The sequence below is a fragment of the Fukomys damarensis genome, unplaced genomic scaffold, assembly GCF_012274545.1.
Source record: "Fukomys damarensis isolate Sample0158 unplaced genomic scaffold, DMR_v1.0_HiC HiC_scaffold_27, whole genome shotgun sequence".
Classification (NCBI taxonomy): domain Eukaryota; kingdom Metazoa; phylum Chordata; class Mammalia; order Rodentia; family Bathyergidae; genus Fukomys; species Fukomys damarensis.
The window spans coordinates 2,051,846-2,073,121 of NW_022900939.1; the positions used below are offsets into that span (position 1 = coordinate 2,051,846).

The window sequence follows — 21,276 nt, forward strand, 5'->3', positions numbered from 1 at the left end:
CGCGGCTCGCGGCTTCTGAACCGAAGGGATCTCGGGGTAGGGCGGGGTCCAGAGCCGGCCGGGAGGACGCCTGCGGGTTCGCAGAGAGAACCGGAACACTCTTGAGGCACTGAGGCAAAAGTGAACAGCGTGGGCCCGGGTAGCTCAGTCGGTAGAGCATCAGACTTTTAATCTGAGGGTCCAGGGTTCAAGTCCCTGTTCGGGCGCAGGTTCTTCTTTTAACAGTCGTTTTGCACAATGGGAGCCGGTGTTGGGGTGTACCTGTGCCTGCGGCATTTAGAGAAAGCAGTGTTCGCATCCGCGATGGCCACCGGGGCTCCTCGCCCGGGTCCCCTGGGTCCGGAGCCCGGCTTCCTCCGGAGGGGAAGAGGCCGCTCCCACCGCGTAGCCCTGGGAGCCAGGACAGCCACGCACGCTTCTGCCCAGTCGGGTGCCTGAAAGCGGGCAGTGACACAGGCGGTCACCAGCATCAAAGAGCTTTCCACCCCGCGACGAAACAAAAGAGAGACAGGAGTCAGGAGAGGGCCGGTGCGGAGAGCACGCCCGGATCCAGGAGCCCTGCGCAGTGCAGCGGTCGGCCGGCAGGTGCCAAGGCCCTGCGGTGCGCTCCTATCCCGGAGGACCGGCCGGGCGGCTCGACGTTCTCCCCGCTTCTTCCTCCTCCTCCTCCTCTTGCTCCTCCTTGTCTTCTTCCTCTTCCTCGTCCATCCCATTCTTTTCCTCCCCCTCCTCCTCTTCGTCCTCTTCCTCGTACCCCTCTCTTCCTCCTCCTCCCCTCCTTCTTCCTCTCTCTTCGCTTCCCCTGTCCTCTCCGCCTCCCTCCTCAGTTCTTTCAGCCGAGGAGGTGGCTCCGCCTCAGCCCGGATCGCGGCCCGGTGCCTGGCAGGCCTGGTTCGGTGCCGGGCCGAGGATGGGGCGCCGCGGGCCTGGGGACGGAGGGGGGGACCTCGGAGTCCCCGCGAGCCCCGGGCCGGTCTTCCTCCTCGCTCTTCTCGCCCCGCAGCCCCAACGGCACGCGTTGGGAGGCAGAACTCGGAAGGGAAGCGAATTCTTATTCTTTAACTTTGCCATTGGCGGGGAGAAGGACGCTCCCGTCCTTGATGAAATAGCTCAGTTGGGAGCGCATTAGACTGGAGGTCGAAGGTCTCTGGTTCGATCCCGCGTTTCAGGAGGCTTTTGTCGGCCGAGCTCTTTCTGTGGCTCTGTGTTTACTGAAGTTTTGAATAGAAAAGTACCGCGTGTCAGTTGTAAGGGGAAAAATGACCCAAAGACAAGGAGGAACCTTCTGGCAGTGTCTCCTCTCGCCTGTGAACTCCCGGAGTGGAGTGGATTTTAAAATAGGTTCCGCCCGAACAGGGACTTGAACCCTGGACCCTCAGATTAAAAGTCTGATGCTCTACCGACTGAGCTATCCGGGCCTTGTGAAGTGCTGTCGCCCTCCGCCTAACCGCGGCCCAAGGTGGCCCGCTCTCTTCCTGCGAGAGTCCTTCCCGGGTGGCCGAGGCGGCGGTGCAGCAGACGGGGCCTGTCGCGAGTTGTTTGTTAGTAAGAAAGTATGTAATATTTAGGATTTTTTTGAAGCTTCTTTATTATCTTGGGAGAAGGTCTAAAGCTTTTATAAAAAACCTTCCTTTATATATCCTGTTAATTATATTAATTTGATAGAAATAAGAAGTTATAAGATCATGATTATAGTATATTTTGATCATTATTAGGGGAATAAACTTTAGGCAGGGAGTAACCATAAAAGTAATGTCGCCATCCCAGAACAAACATCTTGATCAAGGATGACTTAAACAAAGAACTTTTGTAAATAAGCCACAATCCCAACACAGCTCAGCAAACAGGAGATTGAAATTCCTCACGATGACTTGGCAGCCTGCAGTGTCTGCAGACCAAAGCACTCCACAGGGGCCGGGACGGGGGCGCCGAGACTGACCGGGGAAAGCGCGGTCCGTCCTTGACCCCGCGCCCTGGGACCGGCCGGCTCCACTCGGATCCGAGCTTCGCAGAGGCTGCGATTTCTGAGCGATCGGCAGAGAAGCGGCCGGTCCTGGAAAGTCACAGCAAGCTCCGTCCCCGCCGACCCCACACACAAACACTCGTATCCCTCAGCCTCGGAGGCCAGGCCCGGGCCCCCAGAACTTCAACTCCAGCCTAGCAGGAGGGCGCAGAGCGGGGCCGAGTCCTCCCGAAGCCGAAGCCTCCTCCCGCCGCCCGGCCGGCTCCTCCTCCCGGCCCTGCAGCCGCTCGCCGTGGAGGTCGTGACCCTGGGTTCTAACCCGGCCAAAGGGACCCAGTGAGTGTTCAGATTGAGACTCCGACATTTGCACGCTGAGAGCCCAGCTGGGAACCCGGGAAGCGGGGTTCGAACCCAAGGGGTTGGGCCCGAAGCCCGACGCCCTAACCGCTCGGCCACTCGGGTGGCCGGCGGAGCGGCGTTTTCCTGCCGAGCAGGCTCGGGCACCAGGGATTGGAGTTTCCGAACAATTCGGGGATTTCGGATCGAGAGATCAGCAGGAAACAACCGAAGTCAGCCCGAGTGACCTCGATCGTATCTCGCTGACGTTTCGGATTGGTCCCTAGAAATTAGAGCCTCGCGAAAGCGATGGAGGAGACGGGGGTGGGGGTCCCTGCACCCCGAACTCGGGGGCCTCTCCCTCGCTGTAGCGTCGGCCTCTCTCCCTAACTAGGGCCCTTACCAGGGAAGATCACAGGGTTCCGCTATTTTTAATTTTATCTCTACTTTGTCAAAACAAAAGCGACTCTGGTGGGACTCGAACCCACAACCTTTGAATGCCTCCGTCTGTCTAGAAGTCCAATGCGCTATCCATTGCGCCACAGAGCCAGACATTTTAAGCTTGTGTCGCGCTGCATACAGCTCCGTGGCGGGCGCGCGTTCTCGTCCCGGGCCCCGCCGGCGTTCGGCGGAGGAGCCCGGAGCCTGGAGCGACGCGGAAAGCCGGGAAGGGCCTATTCTGGGCGCGGGCTGAGGGCTGCGTGCGGAATTACTATGCCAGGAAGAGATGAAGTCCAATGCGGTTCCATAGTGTAGTGGTTATCACGTCTGCTTTACACGCAGAAGGTCCTGGGTTCGACCCCCAGTGGAACCATCAGGGAGTGTTTGCGTTTTGAGAGTGCTGCGTACTGCAGGCTCCTTTTGCGATCTTGGGGTTCTGGGTTTCGTTAGGAATCTGGAGGTGCTGCCGGGTTCTGTTTCCCGGTGGCGCCAGGCCCAGATCGCACCGCGCCCCTCGTCGTCGGGCTCTGTTCCTAGGCCCCACTCCGCGTGGTCCCAGGGTAATTTGTCTACTCCTGCACAGTACGTCACCGCGTGCCTCTTAAATGCCTGGAAATTGAATCGGTCCCTTGTGCACGGTTCCATAGTGTAGCGGTTATCACGTCTGCTTTACACGCAGAAGGTCCTGGGTTCGAGCCCCAGTGGAACCACTGCTTGGGGTTTCCATTTTTTTAGGGGAGAATCACACCATGTAGGTTAAAAGGCCACATTTTGTTACGTCCAACTGGAGACGCGCTAGCCGCCCTCTTCGCTTCTTTCCGCGCTTGCCGCCCGACTGCACCGGCCAGTTCTCGGGGCGCTCGGGTAGCCTGCGGCTCGCCGCTGCCCTCTCGTGGCGGCTCTACGGAGGTGCAACATTCCCGCGGCTACTGTTGGAGTTGGTCTCATTCCGCTCCTGTCTTCCTCGCGATTCCGCGCGGGCCGCCTTGGAAGCCGGGACCCCGCTTACTGCAATTAAAAGTACATTAAAAGTAAGCTAGCACCAGGCACAAGACATACGAAGCCCTCCAAGTGTCTTCCTTCAAACTCCTTTGTCCAATTTTCCATTCTATTTTTCATGATTTCTTTTTTTCTCTTTTTTTTTGTTTTTGTTTTTGTTTTTGTTTTTTGAGACAGGGTCTCGCTATGCGGTTGAGACTGACCTGGAACTCACTGTGTAGCCCAAGCTGGTCTCGAACTCATAGCGATCCTCCTGCCTCAGCCTCCAGAGTGCTGGGATTACAGGCGTGTGCCACCAAGCCCGGCTTCGTGTTTTCTCCTTGAAATCTAGGTTTTTGTCTTTTTTTTTTTCCTTGTGCTTTGCTGTTTTTGCGGCGGGGCCCTGAGCTCCGGGCTGCGGCCCACAAGTGCTCTGGCCCTTGCTCCGTCCACAGCTCAGGACGAGTCTGGAAAACCCGAAGCTGTGTTTCTTATGCAGGAAGATGGAGGAAAAACATGCGTGTGACTGTTGGTCAGGGAGAAATTCTTAAATATTCTTAATATTTCTTAAATATGGCACAAAAGATGACCCATACACTAAAACATTAATGCATCTGATTTCATCAAAATTAAACACTTCTCTAAAGAGACACTATTCAAGGAAAAGAAGTCACGAATTGAAAAATAATATTCGTAAGAGGCTCACCTGATAAAAGGCTTGTATTCAGTATTTATTTAAAAAGCCCTTGTAATTCACGAATAATGAAACCAACAGCTACAGAGGAAACGGGCCGCACCTGAGAAGGCGCCTCCCGAAGGAGGCCCTCGGGAGACAGAAGGCCGAAGAGGCCCGCGTGTCCGGGCAGGAGCGAAGCTCGCCGGAACCACGAAAAAGCACTCTGCAGGCCCACGGGCAGCGCCACAACACGAGATCTGCACCGTGGGGCTCCCGGGCCCGTGGCTGGCGAGGATGGGCCCGAGGCACAGCCCGTGGGAAGGGGCTCCCGAGGCAGAGCCGAGTCTTTCCAAGTTCCGGGGCTGCGGATCCAGCACAGGGCGGTGGCCGGCGGGGCGCCCGGGCTGCCGTCACAGTGCTGTCTTCACCCACGCAGCGGAGGGCCAGGGCACGCTGAGAATTCTGTGTTTTTTCTTTAGTTTTTCTTTAGTTTGAGACGGGGTCTCGCTATGCAGTTGAGACTGACCCGGAACTCACTATGTAGCCCGGGCTGGTCTCGAAATCACAAGGATCATATATTTATTTTGCTCTTTATTGGGAACGGGGGATGTCTTTTGAAAAACATTTTTGAGGGTCTCGCTATGTAGCTCCGGCTGACCTTGAACTCATAGCGATCCTCTGTCCTCAGCCTCCCACGTGCCAGGATTGCAGGCCTGGGCCACCCTGCCTGGTTCTTTCCGTTTTCCAGTGACGTGTTACTCCTTCTCAGGGCACGATGGTTATTGTTATACAGGTCATCTACTTCCTTTAATATGTTAACTTCTAGATATTTAATTTTTCTGCAAACTGTTGTGATTGGTGTTGCTCTCCTAATTTCTTTCTTAGTAGATCCATTAGTCGTGTTAAGGAACTGCTATGGATTTTTGAGTGCTGATTTTGTATCCTGCTACTTTGCGCCTAGGGTGATTATTATCTTGGCTACAGGGGAAGTTGCTGGGCATGTATACGGTCTTTGTGTATGTAAGCATCTCTTTGGTAGGCTGGCCTCAGTCCTTTGGTATACTCAGGAGCACAAGAGCTGCATCACATGGTGCTGGGATCTAATTCAAGTCCTTGTGAGGCAGGCGGTGGAACCACTGAGCTAAATCCCTGGCCCTGTCACTAGTTTTTGAAGAACCTCCATATTGCTTACCCTAATGTCTATACTAAGTTACATTATCCTCAGCAATGCATAAAAGTTACTTTTGCTTCACATTTTCAGCAGCACTTGTTACTTTTTACTTTTCTTTGGATAATAGCCATTCTAAATGGGTGAGATGGACTCTCATTGTAGCTTAGACTTGTCCTCTAATGGCTAATAGCATTTTGTCTTGTATTTCTTCCTCTTCCTCCTTGATGCAGGGATCGAATTCAGGCTCTTGCGCTTGAGAGGCAGGCAGCAATGTGTTTCTTCTTTTGAGAAGTGTTTCTTTAGATCTTTTTCCCATTTAAAAAACTTACATTACTTCTTTTGTTTTTAGCTTTTTTGGGTTCTTTATATATTCTGGGTATTAATCCTCTGTCAAATGAATGTCAAGCATGTACCATGTTTTCTCCCATTCTGTAGTCTGTCTCTTTCTCTGTTTCCTTTGTTGTACAGAAGCTTTTGGTCTGGTGTTATCCTATTTGTTAATTTCCCTTCTGTGTTCTGTGCTTTTGGAGTTCTACCCAAGAAACCATGGTGTGTGCCAATATTTTAAGTTTTTCCTCTAATATTTTGAAGATTTCAGGTCTGACATTATATAGTGACCTCTTTTTCCCTTTTAAAGTTTTTTCTTAAAGTATTTTTTGGGGGGTGGGGTCAGATATAAGTCTTGCTACTTCTGCTTGTTTTTACATTTCACTTGCTTGCAATATCATTTTTCTGCTCTCTCACTTTCAGTCTGTCTTTACAGGTGAGGTGAGTTTCTTGTAGGTGGTACATTGTTGAGTCTTGTTTTTTAATACATTCTGCCAGTCTTTAATTTTGGAGAATTGAGATCAGTTATTGAAAGACATGGACATATTCCTGTAATTTCATTGATTTTTCTTTGAGTTGTTATGACTATAACACAGCAGGGCAGGGCAGAGAGATGAAGACAATGAAAAAGAACCAAAATAAAATCTTAAAAATGAAAAGCTCACAAGTTAGTTTTAAAGAATTCTGTTGAAAGTCTTAATAACAGTCTAGGTCATGCAGAATAAAACATAGCAGAGCTTGAAATAAGTCTTTTTAAATGTTCATTCAGAAGAAAATACAGATGTTCCTCATTAATGATGTAGCTGTTAAATGACTGTTCAGACTTATGACTGAACCATGCTTTTCAGATTTAGGACTTGAAGGCTGTCTACTTTTTGGTATTGTTCTGTATATCTTGTTTATAGAGCCTCAATGTCTTTTTTTGGTACAGTACACCCTGTTTATACAGTACTATAATTTTTGCTGATGGTACTATATAATATAGTACTGTAGTTTTGTGTTTTATGTTCTGTTATCCATTATAGTATTGGGTAAAGAGTTCTGCAACTGAGAGTAACATCATCCATTTGGAGTTTCTTTGACCTTTGTTCTGAATATTATAATATGCATACTATATAGGACAGCTCATTTAGCGACCGATTAACTTAACAACCTGGCCACAGGAATAGAATTCAGACATCACATGAGGAATACCTATAATGAAGAAAGTAAGAAATAAGATGCCCCCTGCCCCGGGAATAGGGATTTCTGTGGCTACAAGGCTGTCACGAACATGGATCACCCTGCAGACTTACACCCTCGATGGTCTAGAAGTGGTTTCACTGTTGTGGTCATTTGGATGCTATCTCTGTCCCTTCCCTGATATTAGAACCTGTCACACAACACGTGGAGGCCTCAACTATTCCCAGAGACACCACCTCTGGGATTTTTCTTCTAGATGAAGAAGCCAGGTTAATGAGGCGAGCTGTCCTCCCAAATGAGATGGACTCAGACATCTTGTTAGTTGTCACTAATGCTGATGAACATGCAATTGCAGATAACTTTTGGATATGTGGATTTTTATTTCTTCTGGGTACAAACACAGCAGTGGAATTGCTGGACCACATGGCACTTCTGTGTCTAACTTTCTGAGATGCCGCTGTACCACTTTACTGTCCTATCCACACCATATGAGGGTTTCCTTTTGCCCATATCTTGGCCAACATTTGTTATCTTTCCTCAGTTCGATGATCCCAGACTATGGTTTTAATTTGTATTTATCCAACCACTAGTGATGTTGAACATTTATTTGTGCATCTCCTTTTGAAAAAATGTCTGTTCCTGCCCTCAGCCCATCTTAATTAGGTTCTCTGTGTGTGTCTACTTGCTATTGTACTGAGGCTCCTATATATTTTGGATATTGATTCCCAGTCGGCTCTCCAGCTTGCAAATATTCTCCCCCATTTCATAGGTTGCTTCTTGATTTTTTTGGAAAAAAAAATTCACTCGAATTCTATGGTTTTTCCACTCTAGACTTGTTTCATTAAAAAAATAAAACAGCTGGGCGTGGTGGCGCACACCTGTAATCCCAGCACTGGGGAGGCTGAGGCAGGAGGATTGCTGTGAGTTTGAGACCAGCCTGGGCTACATAGTGAGTTCCAGGTCAGTCTCAACTACAGAGTGAGACCCTGTCTCAAACAAAACAAAAACAAACAAACAAACAAAAACAGTGGAAAAGTTGCAGGTCCAGGCCTACTAAAACAGTATTACATTTTGTCGTATTTTGGGATCTTCAGTTTGAAAAATGGTGACACGGAGCAGGGTTTTTCGAAGTGTGCCCACAGACAGCCTCGGTCAGGACGGGAGGGGAGGGGAGGGCGTGGGGCAGATTTGGGGCCTGCTCCTAGCACGGAATGCAGATGCACCGCATCTGTCAGAAAACTATTGAAACCTCCTGGAGAGAGTGCCTGGGACTTTGCATTTTCATTAAATCGTGAGAAGATTCTTATGCCCCTGAAATGTGGGACCCCTGTCCCCAAGAATAGGATGCTCCAGGGGAACATCCGACTGTGATAGCTAGGGCCCTATAGGGCTGCCCCGGAAGTACCTCAGGGGAGCATCCGCAAAGCTCTCCTCCGGATCCCGGTAAGATGGATATTCAAGGTAGACACCGCTGAGACACAGGCCCCAAGCGTTAGAAGTAAAGCCTTAGGTTCCTGTAGGTCGGCCAAAGGGAGGAACACGGAAAAGGAATGGCTCCACCTAGTGGTTACAAAGCATTGCACCGGGGAGACGGTTCTCCTATCGTACTCACCCCCAAGTAAAACCTAACAGGAAACTGAGCGTTGGCACGGTTTTTCAGCATGCTTGTTATAAAAACCTGACCCCTAGACAAGGTCGTCAGCCTGATGCATGCATTTATTATGATTGTTGGAACACATGATGGACGTACTGAATTATAAAATACTATTAATAATGAAATAAAAGTAAATATCTATACTTAAAGTACATGATAATATCAGTTATAATTATTATAAATACTCAAGCGGGTGCCTTTGGACGAGGGGTAAACACCAGTGCAAACCGCTGACCTGGAGACTCATTGCTGAGTAGAGTACCGACAGCCGTGTGTGAGAACTTCTATGAGAGCTTTCCCACCGGAAGCTCAGGATCCCAGCTCTCTCCGGACAGTGGTCTTGTGAGGGTCCATGCCCAGACCCATGGTCCACACAACCTGGGGAAACTGGGATTGGTTTAAGCTGCTGAATTTTAGGGTACTATGTCCTACAGCAATAGGTTAGCAGTATAGGACTGAACTTGTAGTCTGTTTTATTGGACAAAAATCTTTTTTTTCAAAATCTATGTTGACAGTTTCTTTCACATTCGAATGGCAGGCAATACAACAACGACAACAAAACTATGTAGGTCTCTCTAGTACAATGTTTGGTGCCTGTGACTTTCTATGTTGCTGATCACATTAGCCCCGTCAAAACTAAGCAGAAGTCACTTGAATCTTTCCTGAATTTCTCAAAGACTTTAAGAATGGCAAGATCACTCCTAAGCCAGCCAGTTTGGGTGTACAGATACTTGTGTAAATTACTGTGGGAATTTAAAATCAGTCATCCCTTTATAGAAAAAAAGGAGAGGGTAGGACCAAGTATTATACATGTAAACTGGATAGGTAAAACTAGAATTTGTTTAATGTCTAATTGTTCTTGAAGAAAATATCTCTACCAGAATAAAAATATAAATTAATGCAAAACTTCACTTGATATGTTGAAAGAGCAGATTTCTCCTGCGTGACTGCTGCTTTTCCTCGCTATATTCGATGAAGTTATTTCACGTATGCCCACAGTAAAATGCCTACACTTGAGAACGTAAGTGCTGTGCAGGTCTTAGGTCACTTAGAATTCTACATGGTCACCAAGGTGTTGGCTGAGGCAGAGTCAAGAGAGACAGAGAGAAAAAGTCGTCATTGCAGAATACCCCAGGGGGTGGGGGGAGCTGGGAGCCCAGAGCCCAGAACAGCACGGTACTCAGGAGCTGGATGGATCGGTCCAAGGTGTCACTCACTGCCGTCGTTGGAGTTTCAGCGCTGCAGAGGTCCATCTAGCACTGGGAAATAGTTCAGAACATCGCTGAATGGTGCAGAGAGAACTGAACACAGCACGACACAGGAAAGGGCAGCTGACAGAGAAGACCTTCATTTCTAAAGGGGTTTCTGCGTCAGTAGAGCAACGGCACTTGTCTTTTGAGACGGCTGCCCTCGGGGAAGGACCAGTCTTCCTTGAAGACTCAACTCCCCAGTTCCAGTCCATGCCATGCTAAACCCGGGTTTTCTTCAGCCACCTCCCCTCCCCTCCCTTTAAATTAAAAATTTTTCCTTATCACAGTCTGTCGCGAGCCGCGACGTCAGGATCCTGCCAGCAGGTCCTAAACCTGAAAGGATGAGGACACAGAGACGGGAGGCACCTTTCTTCTTCAGTTGCTTGCTTTATTATAGAACCTCGCCCTTTTATACTCTCCAGCTGCATGGGAGCGAGGGCTGCACGGGAGCGAGGGAGCGAGGGTACCGCCCACACATTCCAGAGGGAAACAATAACGACCATTATGGGTTACATCTGCTACTAGCTGAACTCACCCGTGGCTATGGGCGAGAGCACCTCCGTGCCAGCGAGGTGACTCAAAGTTCAGTCATGGCTAGGCCTGTGTCAAGGCTCACCATAATGGCTCGCCATAACAGTCGTTTCAGTTTGGGTCTCTGTGATTCCTGGGGCTCCAATACTACTCCTTCCAGCAAACAAATCTATGCATCAGAATAATTTTTTCTTTTTTGGTACCCGGGATCGAACTCAGCACCTTGAACTCGCAAGGCAGGTGGTGGCACCAACGAGCTACATCCCTGGCCCAGCACGATCCTAAACTGGGCACGGAGGTGCACACCTGTAGTGTCAGCTACATGGGAGGCTCAGGCAGAAGGATTTCCAGCCTGGGCAATTTAGTGTGAGTCTCTATCTACAAAAACCCCAAAACCAAAACCCAACCAACTAACCAAGCAGGCTGGAGAAGCAGCTCCTTGATGGAGTGCTTGAGTCTGGGTTTGATTCCCAATACTGAGAAAGATCCTTCTAGAAGTAATGTCTTGCTCCTTGTCGCCTTTCCGGTGGAGATTGGCAGGGGTGAGTCGGTCGTGTGGCGATGTTGCAAACCGGCGATGCAGAGCACTGTCCAGCAGTGCCTCAAACCTGAAAGAGCAGCGGGGTGGAGATGGGGCAGAGAGAAAGGAAGGACACCAAGACAAGAGTCTGATGAAGGCGACGTTTATTGCAGGCGGGCATCAGCCTTTTAAAGGAAAAGACCGAACTATTATGGGCTAGGATTACCATAGTAACCTCAACACCCGCTCCACGGGAACGAGGGTTCACACGGGCAAGAGAAAGCAGGCTCAAGAAAAACAAATTAACAACACTTGCAACTAATAATCATGATTCCCAAATAGGTGGAGGAACTTAACAAAATGGAGTTACAACACCTGACTCCTACAGAGAACGTCAGATCTTTAACAGGAAGCACCTGACTCCTACAGATCTTTGGCTGTCTGAGTTTCTCCCTTGCAGGGTCAAAACAGGTTTAACACGTGCAGTCCTTAAAAAGGAACAAATGTTGTCTTTCAAAAAGCCAGTGGGCCATGGCTGGCTTCCCACATGGCGAGAGCCCCGGATTCGGGGAGCACAGCCTCTCCCGCTCTCCAGGCTTCCTTGCAGCCAGGTGAGGCTGCGCAACCAACAGGAACGGGGCCCAAAGCACTCCATTTCCAGGACTGGCCGTGGGGACACCTGTGGCTCTCTAAAGCTTCCTCTCCCCTCCCTTCTCTGTCTGGGGAATGGAGCGGATTCTGGGGATCTGGAGAGAAACCGAGGCCCAGGCAGAAGCCTGCGGCCCTGACTGAACAGCGCCTCCTCGTGGCCCGAGTGTTAGGTAACCCTTCTCAGCACCCTTCCCTGTCCTCTTGTTAGAGGCCGCCGTGCTGCAGATTCGCGCGGGCACAGACGCTGCTGCAGTCAGGGCGTTGGCAAGGGAATCACTAACTACAGGACACATAGTTTATAAGATTGTTTTATGATAATTACTCGAAAAGCCAAATGCAAAGGAGTGCAAGAGAGATTAACGACACACTAAGGGCCCAAAGAATCCAGCCCCGGCCCGGATCCCAGCAGCTTCCCACACGAGTCCGGCGAAAGGCTTGGAGCCCAAGGCAGTGCCCCCTCGAGTCCAGCCAGTGGCCTGGAGCCCACAGCAATGTCTCATGCTTGTCGGTATCGAGGATCTGCACCTGGAAGGCCCAAAGGCCAGGGGTAGAAGCCAGAAAATCTGTGCTCATGAGATGAAGGATCTCACCAGGCTGAGGGATCCACATTGGAGCAGGAAGTGATGCACACAGTAAAGATGAGAGCTCCCCTGATTGAAGCAGCAGCCATTCCCAGTGTCAGGGAGGCCCCGAGCTCTGACAAGAACAACCTAGTTCCATCAGGAAAACCACCCGCACCAAGCTTCTCCTAGAAAAATCAACAGCCCCATCTTCCCCTCCGGGTCTCTTTTTACCGCTATTGGTAACGATCCTCAGGTGGATCCTCCACATTCAGACCACGCTGATTCGGTTCAGCTGGGCATCACAAGTTCACCATTAGTCTGCTACGGACGCCCTGGGAAAGCCGGGCTCCACTGGCCTGGGAAGGGAATCCTTTCCCCCCAGTGTTTAAGTGCCAACCACAAGAGCACATCCCACGAGTGCACCACTTAGTGGCCACGTTCAGTTCACACTCACACGTGTGTGGCACGCTTGTGCACCGTTCTTTCCCTCCACACCTGTCTTCCTGCTTGGATTGTCCTCTGTCCTTGTCCTCTACACAAGGTCTACACCACCAGAAGCTCTCAAATAACGTGCACAATTGTCTCCCCGGCGCTTCATGTCTAGTCATACATTTGGGGTGCTGCCTGAGGGCAGTGGTTTTCATCTCTTTGCAGCAATCTGAACCCCAGCATTGTCAGGCACAAAGTGTGTGCTCTGTCGATATTTGTGGGATGAATAACTGGACGTGAGTAGTGAACAGGAATAGGTTTCACCCTAAAGCACGTGGACGAGTTGCAGGGCCAGGCTTTTTGAGGGCTCCCTGGAAGCCACAGAGACTCCTTTGCTTTTGGCAGGAGGGTGATTCCTTTCTATCTCGAAAAAGTAAGTTAAATGTCTGTCCTTAAATTCTGAGGCTATCTATCTCATCCCTATCCAGCTTAAATCTTTTCTGAAGGACTTAGCTGTTTCTTTAGCTTCTGCATGGCTGCCTTCATTTCCTGGTTCCGCAGGGTGTAGATCACGGGGTTCAGCAGCGGGGAGATGACCGTGAAGGTCACATGGATGGGCTTATCCATGGGGAGGGCGGTGAAGGGCCGGGCGTAGACGTAGATGCAGGGTACAAAGTGCAGGGTCACCACCGTCATGTGGGCGGTGCAGGTGGAGATGGCCTTCCTCCTGCCCTCGCCCGTGTGAGACCTCAGCATAGCCAGGATGACCGCGTAGGACACAAGGAGAAGGAAGAATATCAGCCAACTGACCAGGCCATTGTTGGAAATCATCAGGATCTCCAGAGCAAAGGTGTCAGTGCAGGCCAGCTTGAGGACCTGCGGGACATCGCAGTAGAAAGTGTCAAGGACGTTGGGCCCACAGAAGGGGAGAGGGAGCAAGAGGGAAATCTGCACGATGGAGTGGACAAAGCCACCCAGCCAGGAGGTCGCGATGAGGGCCGCGCAGCGCCCCCTGCTCATGATGGTCACGTAGTGCAGGGGCCTGGAGATGGCCACGTAGCGATCCAAGGCCATGACAGAGAGAGAAAAGACGTCTGCCCCACCAAGGAGGTGGAAGAAAAACATCTGGGTGATGCAACCATTGAAGGAGATGGCCTTTCTCTCTGACAGAAGGTCGATCAGGACCTTGGGAGCCGTGATGGAGGAGAAGCAGATGTCAAGAACGGAGAGGTTCCGGAGCAGGAAGTACATGGGGGTGTGGAGGCGGGAGTCGCAGGTCACGGTGACCATGATGAGGAGGTTTCCCAGCAGGGTCGTGATGTACACCAAAGACAAGAAGACGAACAAGACCCAGCTCAGCTCTTGGGACTGAGTGATTCCGAGAAAGAGAATTTCTTTCACTCTGGTGCGATTTCCCAGATCCATTGGGTCACAGATCCTTTCTGGAGGGCATCTCTGGGAGAAACAACAGCACAGTGACTAAACGGGGTGCTCCAGAGTCCAGCGCTTTTGATGTCCTTAGGCTTTAGGGGGAGGCTCAAGAGGAACACGCACTGTGCCTGCAGCTGGGGTGCTGCTGTTAAAGAGGTGAGGGCCTGGGAACCTATTCAGTCACACTTTGCGGGGTACCAGGGATCGAATTTGGGACCTTGCACTTGTGAGGCAGGTGGTGGCGCCATTGAGCTAAATCCCTGGCCCTAAATCACACAGCGCAAAGCCTGCCACCCAGTAAGGTTTATATTCAGAACACATAAAACTTCTACAGGTCAATTGAAAAAGCCCCAGATGACTCCACCCAAAATGGCAAAAGATAGAAAGCAATACTTCACAAAAGAATATATCGGTTTAACTTCTTTCGTTAACTTGGAGATGCCAATTAAAATGGCAGCAGGAAGCCACTGTGCCACTACCTGAGTACCAGAAAGGCTGAACCGGAAAAGACAAAAAACAGTAGGTGATGGTAAAGACGGGAGCAGTTAGGACTCCCACACACTGCTGGCGGGTGTGCAAAACCGGTACCACACTTTGCTGTTTGATGATAGCTGCTAACACTATATATATATATCTATGTGGGTATATATTTCCTAAGAATCTATCTCTCCTAAGAGTATATATTTCTACTCCCAGGGCGTGTTAGAGTAATCATAACCACACTATTTACAATTTCCTCAAACTACAAAAAGGCAGACAACCCTGTAACAGTAGAAAAGAAAAACAAGGTCCAGGGACTTAGCTCCGTGTTTCCTCTGCCTGCCTCACAAGTGCAAGGATCCAAGTTCAATCCCCGGTACCAAAAACAAAAACGAAACCCAACAAATTGTGTTAAATTCATATCATACTTGCAGCAATGAGAAGGACTTGCACTATGTAATATGCAGAATGAATTTCATACAAAGCCAGATGTAATGAGCTGCCCACATTCGCAGTAGCGGCTTTTAGTTATGCAGTTCCAGTCTTCGCCTTGATCTCCCGAGGTCTGCGCTAACTCATGTCATGCAGGTAACCCTGCTGTCCGCATGCGTTGTTTTCCTGACTCCGGCTTTAACATCTCTGTTGTTTTCATTTGGCTTTTGAATCACGCAGAAGTAACTCAGGAGCTCGCTCCCTCGCCCCTGACTCCGGTTCTACGCCGCTGCCTCGCGGCTGTGCTGGGCAGGGATGCGAGACCCCGGGTCGCTCCTAGGACAGTGGCCAGCGGAGGAAGCAGGCACCGGAGTCTGGCTAGCCTGGGATGGGGAGGCTGTTCGAATGGTGACAGCAGCCTCAGCCTAGGATCTTTCTTTAGGCATCAGAGCAACGAGTTCGTGGTCCTCGGATCTCTGCTCAGGAGAGCACTGAGACAGCGGGAGAGTTTCCTGTGCCAGCTCGCTCTCCCTCTTCTCCTCCTCTGCCATCTCCGCCCCCCGTTTCCCCTTGCCCTGTCTCCTCCAGGCACCCAGCACTGGGGACCGAACCCAGAACCTTCGCGAGGAGCTACTTCTTCAGCCCTTCACATTTTTTATTTTGAAACAGGGTCTTGTCAAGCTGCTAAATGGCCCAAGCTGGGCTCAAATTTTCACTCCTGGTCTCAGCCTCCCAGAGCGCTGGCCTGTCACGCATGTGCCACTACGCGACTTGGAGTCTCTCTTTTTCTTTCTTTCTGCATTTTGTTTCTTCTTTATTCCTTCCTCCATCATTTCCATGACACTAAAATCGTCTTTTCAAGGGAAAGGGGACTCTGTTATAGGCCCCCTCCTCGAGACGTGTACGGTTAAGGCCGTAAGGGGCTGGCAGGTGGTGGAGTCAGCAGAGAACGGGGTGGGGGTAAGGGAGCGAAGGCTGTGTGTGCGAGGGGCGGCCTCCCCTCACCCGAGTGTGCCTCATGTGCCGACCCCATGCCACCCGCAGCTCCGCTGGACGACGGCCTGGGCCGCACGGGCACTGCGGCGAACCCTACGGGTTGCTCGGAAGGCTTTTCCAGGGCTGGTTTCGCCACTTCCCATCTGCTGTGGGAAATCGCCAGCGACAGCACCGGCTGTGCAAACTGATGTGGGGGCCCGAGAGCTGGCTTCCTGTCACTTCCGCAATTCGCCCGCAGCACAGTGACTGTGAGACCTCGCCTGCACTCAGTGTGCTTCCAAGGAGGGGAGGGCTGGACGTCTGCTTTGGAAGCTAAAGGCTGCAGGAACCCGACTTCCTGTGGCCGTCCGGCCCGCTGTCCCAGGTGTGTGCCTCCTTGGACACCAGGCCCACCCGTGTCTAAAATCCACAATCTTTGTACTCACGTACCTGCTTATAAGCATACATGAAATAATTTTATTTTTCTATGCAGTTGTAAATGTAGCTATTCATATTACAAACATTTACAGAAAGAAAATAAATTGTACGGCCAGGGATTTAGCTCAGTGGTGCAAGTGGGAGGTCCAGAGTTCGATCCCCGGTACCAAAAAAAGAGAAGAAAATAAACTGTAATAGTCAATGAGAAATCCTGTCACTGGGGCATTAGGCCGAAATTCTCAGCATTATAGAAATGTGAGCAGAGAAATGGATTTCTGCTTTTCTTTCTGTCTTCGTCTTTCTTTCTTTCTTTTTGTTTTTTTTTTTGGCTTTCTTTTTGCATGTTTGTGAAGTGATTCTTACATGCTGTACCAGCTGATTCATTTTCTCTCTTCTGAAACCTATAATATCCATGGGAAATAGATATTGTTACCCTGATCTTATTTTTTGGACAGTTTCTCACTATATAGTCCAGGCTGGCCTCAAAACTTGTGGTTAGCCTCCTGCCTCAGCCTCCCCAGTGCTGGGATTACAGGTGTGTGCACCATCATGCCTGGCTGTTGTCCTGATTTTGTAAATGAGGTAACAGAAAGAGAGAAAGTGATTCCGTCACTCGAGTGAGGTCTCACATCTGGTCGAACCTTATCTCAAGTTAAAATTTGCTTTTTTATTTCAAAGACGAGTGTGCCCGTCCTCCTTCTCGGGGTGGCTCAGCCTTCCCAGAAAGGATTGCAAAAGAAAAGGTGGTTCGGGGAAATCTTTTGCCAACTGCATCCCAGTTCATGGGCTGAGAGGCTGGTGTTAGAAGTGGTAAGTGGCAGTGAGAGGTGTGGCTGACAGCGGCTTAGCCGGGTGGGCTGTCAGACTTGGCAAAAGAAAGCAGAGTTTGAAAATCCAGACTTTGCAGCCGGCACGGGCACCTTCACAGTGATCGGGGCCCACGTGCAGGAACGATCAGAATGACACTGCCCCCAGCGGGGCCTCTGGTGGGTCAGGGCGGGTCTGGGGGACCCTCGGAGTGGTGCCACTTTAGAAGGTGAGGAGACTCACCCTGCACGGGGCTGTGCCCACTGCACTGAAATGCAAGTGCGTAAAAAGAGGGGCAGGGAAAGGCCAGGAAACTCACTTGCATGCGTCTGGGCACCGTCGGCACAAGGATCCCGGATCTTCCTTTCTGAAATCACCCCGCAGGAGACCGCGCCTTAAAGCAGCTCTCGGGGGGGCCCCCTGAGCAGAGCGCACAGGCTTCGGGGTGCCGGCCGCCACGCCCCCGGCTCAGGGCTGCCTCCCCGTCTGCGCTGAGCTGCTTTGCTAGGCTGCCCCCTTGCCGTGTACCCTCTCTTTTCATGCGTGGAAGCCCCTCAGTGTGGATCGAGTCCCTACACGTTCACAGAAGCTCGGGGCTGAGCGGCGTCCTTCCTACCCCGTGGCACAGGAAGCAGGGAGCGCCCAGAAGCCGCTGTCGCCAGAGCGGGGCAGGCAGCCCCTCTGCCCGCTTGAAAACACTCCGAGCGACGGCATCCTACAGCCAAAGGCTCCCCTCATCCGGACAGAGTGCCCTTCCTCCCATCTCGCGGGCTGTCCTTTCCCTTTCCCCAACAGTGAAAAATGAGCGCTTTCTCCTCTGCTGCGTAGACTTCTGCCTTTGATAGGAACCTTCTGTACCTTGTAGCGTTACTGAAGAATCCACGCGACAGCTCCCCAGTTTCCGAAGTGCACACGCGAACACACACTCTCAGGAGGACCTGAGGACGTGCCGCGCTTCCTGTAAAGCTACCTCAGGGCTGGCGACCAGGTGCAGTGAGCTCGGGGTTCACACCGCTGGGGCTCGGCCGCCTGTGCTGGTCCCTCAGGCGCAGCCCAGCGCAGGATTAGCGCAGAGACGCCTGTGGGGACGAGTGTGGGAGTGGAGTGGCCGCTCGGTGCAGCTCTCAGGGGAGTCATTACCACGTGCGAGTGCTTCTCCCCAGCCTCTGTCCCTCACGCCCCTCCGTCCCACCGCGCTTGTGCGCAAACCACACACACACACACACACACACACACACACACACGCGCGCGCAGAGCCCTCACGCTGGCTCTTCAAGCTTTACAAACAACAAGCAAACCTATCACGATGCTTAAAGCCAGAACTTATGATAAGATGATACAGGTTTTTAATGCAATATGCATTCCTGTGTTTTCTACTTCACTTTAAAAAATTTAAGTTGTAGGGATCATAAAAGAGAAGGGTATAACAGGCCAATGGAGGACAGGAAGTGTGCTAGAAGGAGAAATAAAAGTGACATTTGCCTTCTCCTGAGTGTTTAATATCTTCCACATACCTTATTTTTATTTATTTTTTATTTAAAACGTTTTAATTTTTTGGTACCGGGATTGAACTCGGGACCTTGCGCTTGAGAGTCAGGTGGCAGCACCACTGAGCTAAATCCTCGCCCCACCTTATTTTTATATACACTGTTGCATTTTAATCTTACAACAACTCCACGAGATGGATATTACCAATACCTCCGTACAGGTGAAAGCGACTCTTAGTGAGACGAGAAAAGGTGTTGCTGCTGTCCCAGCCTGTATGGGGATTTCACAAATACCAGCGATTTCCCAAGTAGGGCAGATGGGCCAGGGAGGTAGCTCGGCAGTGCTGCTCTTGCATGGCAAGAGTAAGACCCTGAGTTTGCTTCTCGGTACCAACACAGATGACAACAAACATAGGGTAGAGTTTATCTTGTTTAACACCTTTCCTCCACTTTCTCTCGCTGCAATGGTGGGGCAGAGGCAGATTTCGCAGTCTGAGAGAGGCTGTCTATGTTCACGTCCATATATATGCATCTATGAGCTCGACCTACTAAGGCCTCACCTAGCAAACGGGTGCGTGGGCAGGAGGAACAGACTGCCCTAGGGTGGGGCCCTGGAGCTCTTCTGCCTTCACCTACGCTCAAGTGCCTTGAGGCCACGACGAGAGAACTCTCCGAGCCTCGTCATTCCTGCTAAGAATCCCATGCACTTAGGAAGGTCTTTAGCCCATGAGTCTATGTGGACTTTAACCAAGCAGAGGTGAATCCTTAAGCTGCGATGATAAGCTGTTCACACCCAGATATGCCTACTTCGCAGGCAAGGATGATGTGGTCCTTCTAGAACAGGATCACAGTCTGGTGTAGACAGACCCAACAGGGAAAGAAGTTACGTTCATGGGGTAGAAAACAGTGGGTTGTACCTCGAAGGTGTCTCTGTAATGAGCTACGTTAAGGCCTTGGGTGAATCATCTTTTCTCTTTGGGCTTTTGTTTCTTTATCTCCCGAAAGAAGAGTGGAACTATTAATAATATCATTGTCCTGGCTGACATATCATTCCTTTGGTCTCTGAGTGAAAATACATCAATCAGCTCAACACTGTAAAACTAGCTACTTAGTGCAGAGCAGAAGCCTGGCCGATCAGTTACTTATTAATTTAAACAGCAAAGTGAATGGGTCCTCAGAAAGGGCGGTTGGTTCATTGACAATGCATGTGGGTATAAGAACGTTCAGAGAACACAGTAGAATGAGCCCCTGGATGAAGATCTGGGGTTCTTTCTCTATTCCCTCTCAGAAGGGACAAGTCTCCCCTGCAGTCTCCACATGGCTGCCTTCATTTCCTGGTTCCGCAGGGTGTAGATCACGGGGTTCAGCAGCGGGGAGATGACCGTGAAGGTCACATGGATGGGCTTATCCATGGGGAGGGCGGTGAAGGGCCGGGCGTAGACGTAGATGCAGGGTACAAAGTGCAGGGTCACCACTGTGATGTGGGCGGTGCAGGTGGAGATGGCCTTCCTCCTGCCCTCGCCCGTGTGAGACCTCAGCATAGCCAGGATGACCGCGTAGGACACAAGGAGAAGGAAGAATATCAGCCAACTGACCAGGCCATTGTTGGAAATCATCAGGATCTCCAGAGCAAAGGTGTCAGTGCAGGCCAGCTTGAGGACCTGGGGGACATCGCAGTAGAAAGTGTCAAGGACGTTGGGCCCACAGAAGGGGAGAGGGAGCAAGAGGGAAATCTGCACGATGGAGTGGACAAAGCCACCCAGCCAGGAGGTCGCGATGAGGGCCGCGCAGCGCCCCCTGCTCATGATGGTCACGTAGTGCAGGGGCCTGGAGATGGCCACGTAGCGATCCAAGGCCATGACAGAGAGAGAAAAGATGTCCGCCCCACCAAGGAGGTGGAAGAAAAACATCTGGGTCATGCAGCCTACATAGGAGATGGTCTTTTTCTTTGACAAAAGATCCACCAAGACCTTGGGAACCGTGATGGAGGAGAAGCAGATGTCAAGAACGGAGAGGTTCCGGAGCAGGAAGTACATGGGGGTACGTCTGCCCCACCAAGGAGGTGGAAGAAAAACATCTGGGTGATGCAACCATTGAAGGAGATGGCCTTTCTCTCTGACAGAAGGTCGATCAGGACCTTGGGAGCCGTGATGGAGGAGAAGCAGATGTCAAGAACGGAGAGGTTCCGGAGCAGGAAGTACATGGGGGTGTGGAGGCGGGAGTCGCAGGTCACGGTGACCATGATGAGGAGGTTTCCCAGCAGGGTCGTGATGTACACCAAAACAGTGGGTTGTACCTCGAAGGTGTCTCTGTAATGAGCTACGTTAAGGCCTTGGGTGAATCATCTTTTCTCTTTGGGCTTTTGTTTCTTTATCTCCCGAAAGAAGAGTGGAACTATTAATAATATCATTGTCCTGGCTGACATATCATTCCTTTGGTCTCTGAGTGAAAATACATCAATCAGCTCAACACTGTAAAACTAGCTACTTAGTGCAGAGCAGAAGCCTGGCCGATCAGTTACTTATTAATTTAAACAGCAAAGTGAATGGGTCCT

The 21,276-nt window shown here is 50.8% G+C and overlaps 2 protein-coding genes and 5 non-coding genes across 7 annotated transcripts; 3 read left to right on the top strand and 4 right to left on the bottom strand.

Annotated features, from left to right (window-relative positions):
• Positions 1 to 133: 133 nt before the first annotated feature.
• Trnak-uuu lies at positions 134 to 206 on the top strand. The gene has a single exon. It is a non-coding gene; the product is annotated as a tRNA-Lys (tRNA).
• A 1,139-nt stretch (positions 207 to 1,345) lies between these two features.
• On the bottom strand, positions 1,346 to 1,418 carry Trnak-uuu. Its single transcript has one exon. It is a non-coding gene; the product is annotated as a tRNA-Lys (tRNA).
• A 1,344-nt stretch (positions 1,419 to 2,762) lies between these two features.
• Positions 2,763 to 2,848, bottom strand: Trnar-ucu. The gene is given in 2 exon segments: positions 2,763 to 2,798; positions 2,812 to 2,848. It is a non-coding gene; the product is annotated as a tRNA-Arg (tRNA).
• A 192-nt stretch (positions 2,849 to 3,040) lies between these two features.
• Trnav-uac lies at positions 3,041 to 3,113 on the top strand. Its single transcript has one exon. It is a non-coding gene; the product is annotated as a tRNA-Val (tRNA).
• A 264-nt stretch (positions 3,114 to 3,377) lies between these two features.
• Trnav-uac lies at positions 3,378 to 3,450 on the top strand. The gene has a single exon. It is a non-coding gene; the product is annotated as a tRNA-Val (tRNA).
• Positions 3,451 to 13,161: 9,711 nt separating this feature from the next.
• Positions 13,162 to 14,097, bottom strand: LOC104868346 (olfactory receptor 4D9). The gene has a single exon (XM_010633099.1). It carries the CDS (start codon positions 14,095 to 14,097, stop codon positions 13,162 to 13,164), a length of 936 nt encoding a protein of 311 aa, XP_010631401.1.
• A 5,899-nt stretch (positions 14,098 to 19,996) lies between these two features.
• LOC104868423 (olfactory receptor 4D9) lies at positions 19,997 to 21,179 on the bottom strand. The gene is made up of 3 exons (XM_010633181.1): positions 21,146 to 21,179; positions 20,860 to 21,041; positions 19,997 to 20,692 (listed from the first exon to the last, which is right to left on the bottom strand). The coding sequence occupies exons 1-3, from the start codon at positions 21,177 to 21,179 to the stop codon at positions 19,997 to 19,999; spliced, it is 912 nt and encodes a 303-aa protein (XP_010631483.1).
• Between the last annotated feature and the right edge of the window lie 97 nt (positions 21,180 to 21,276).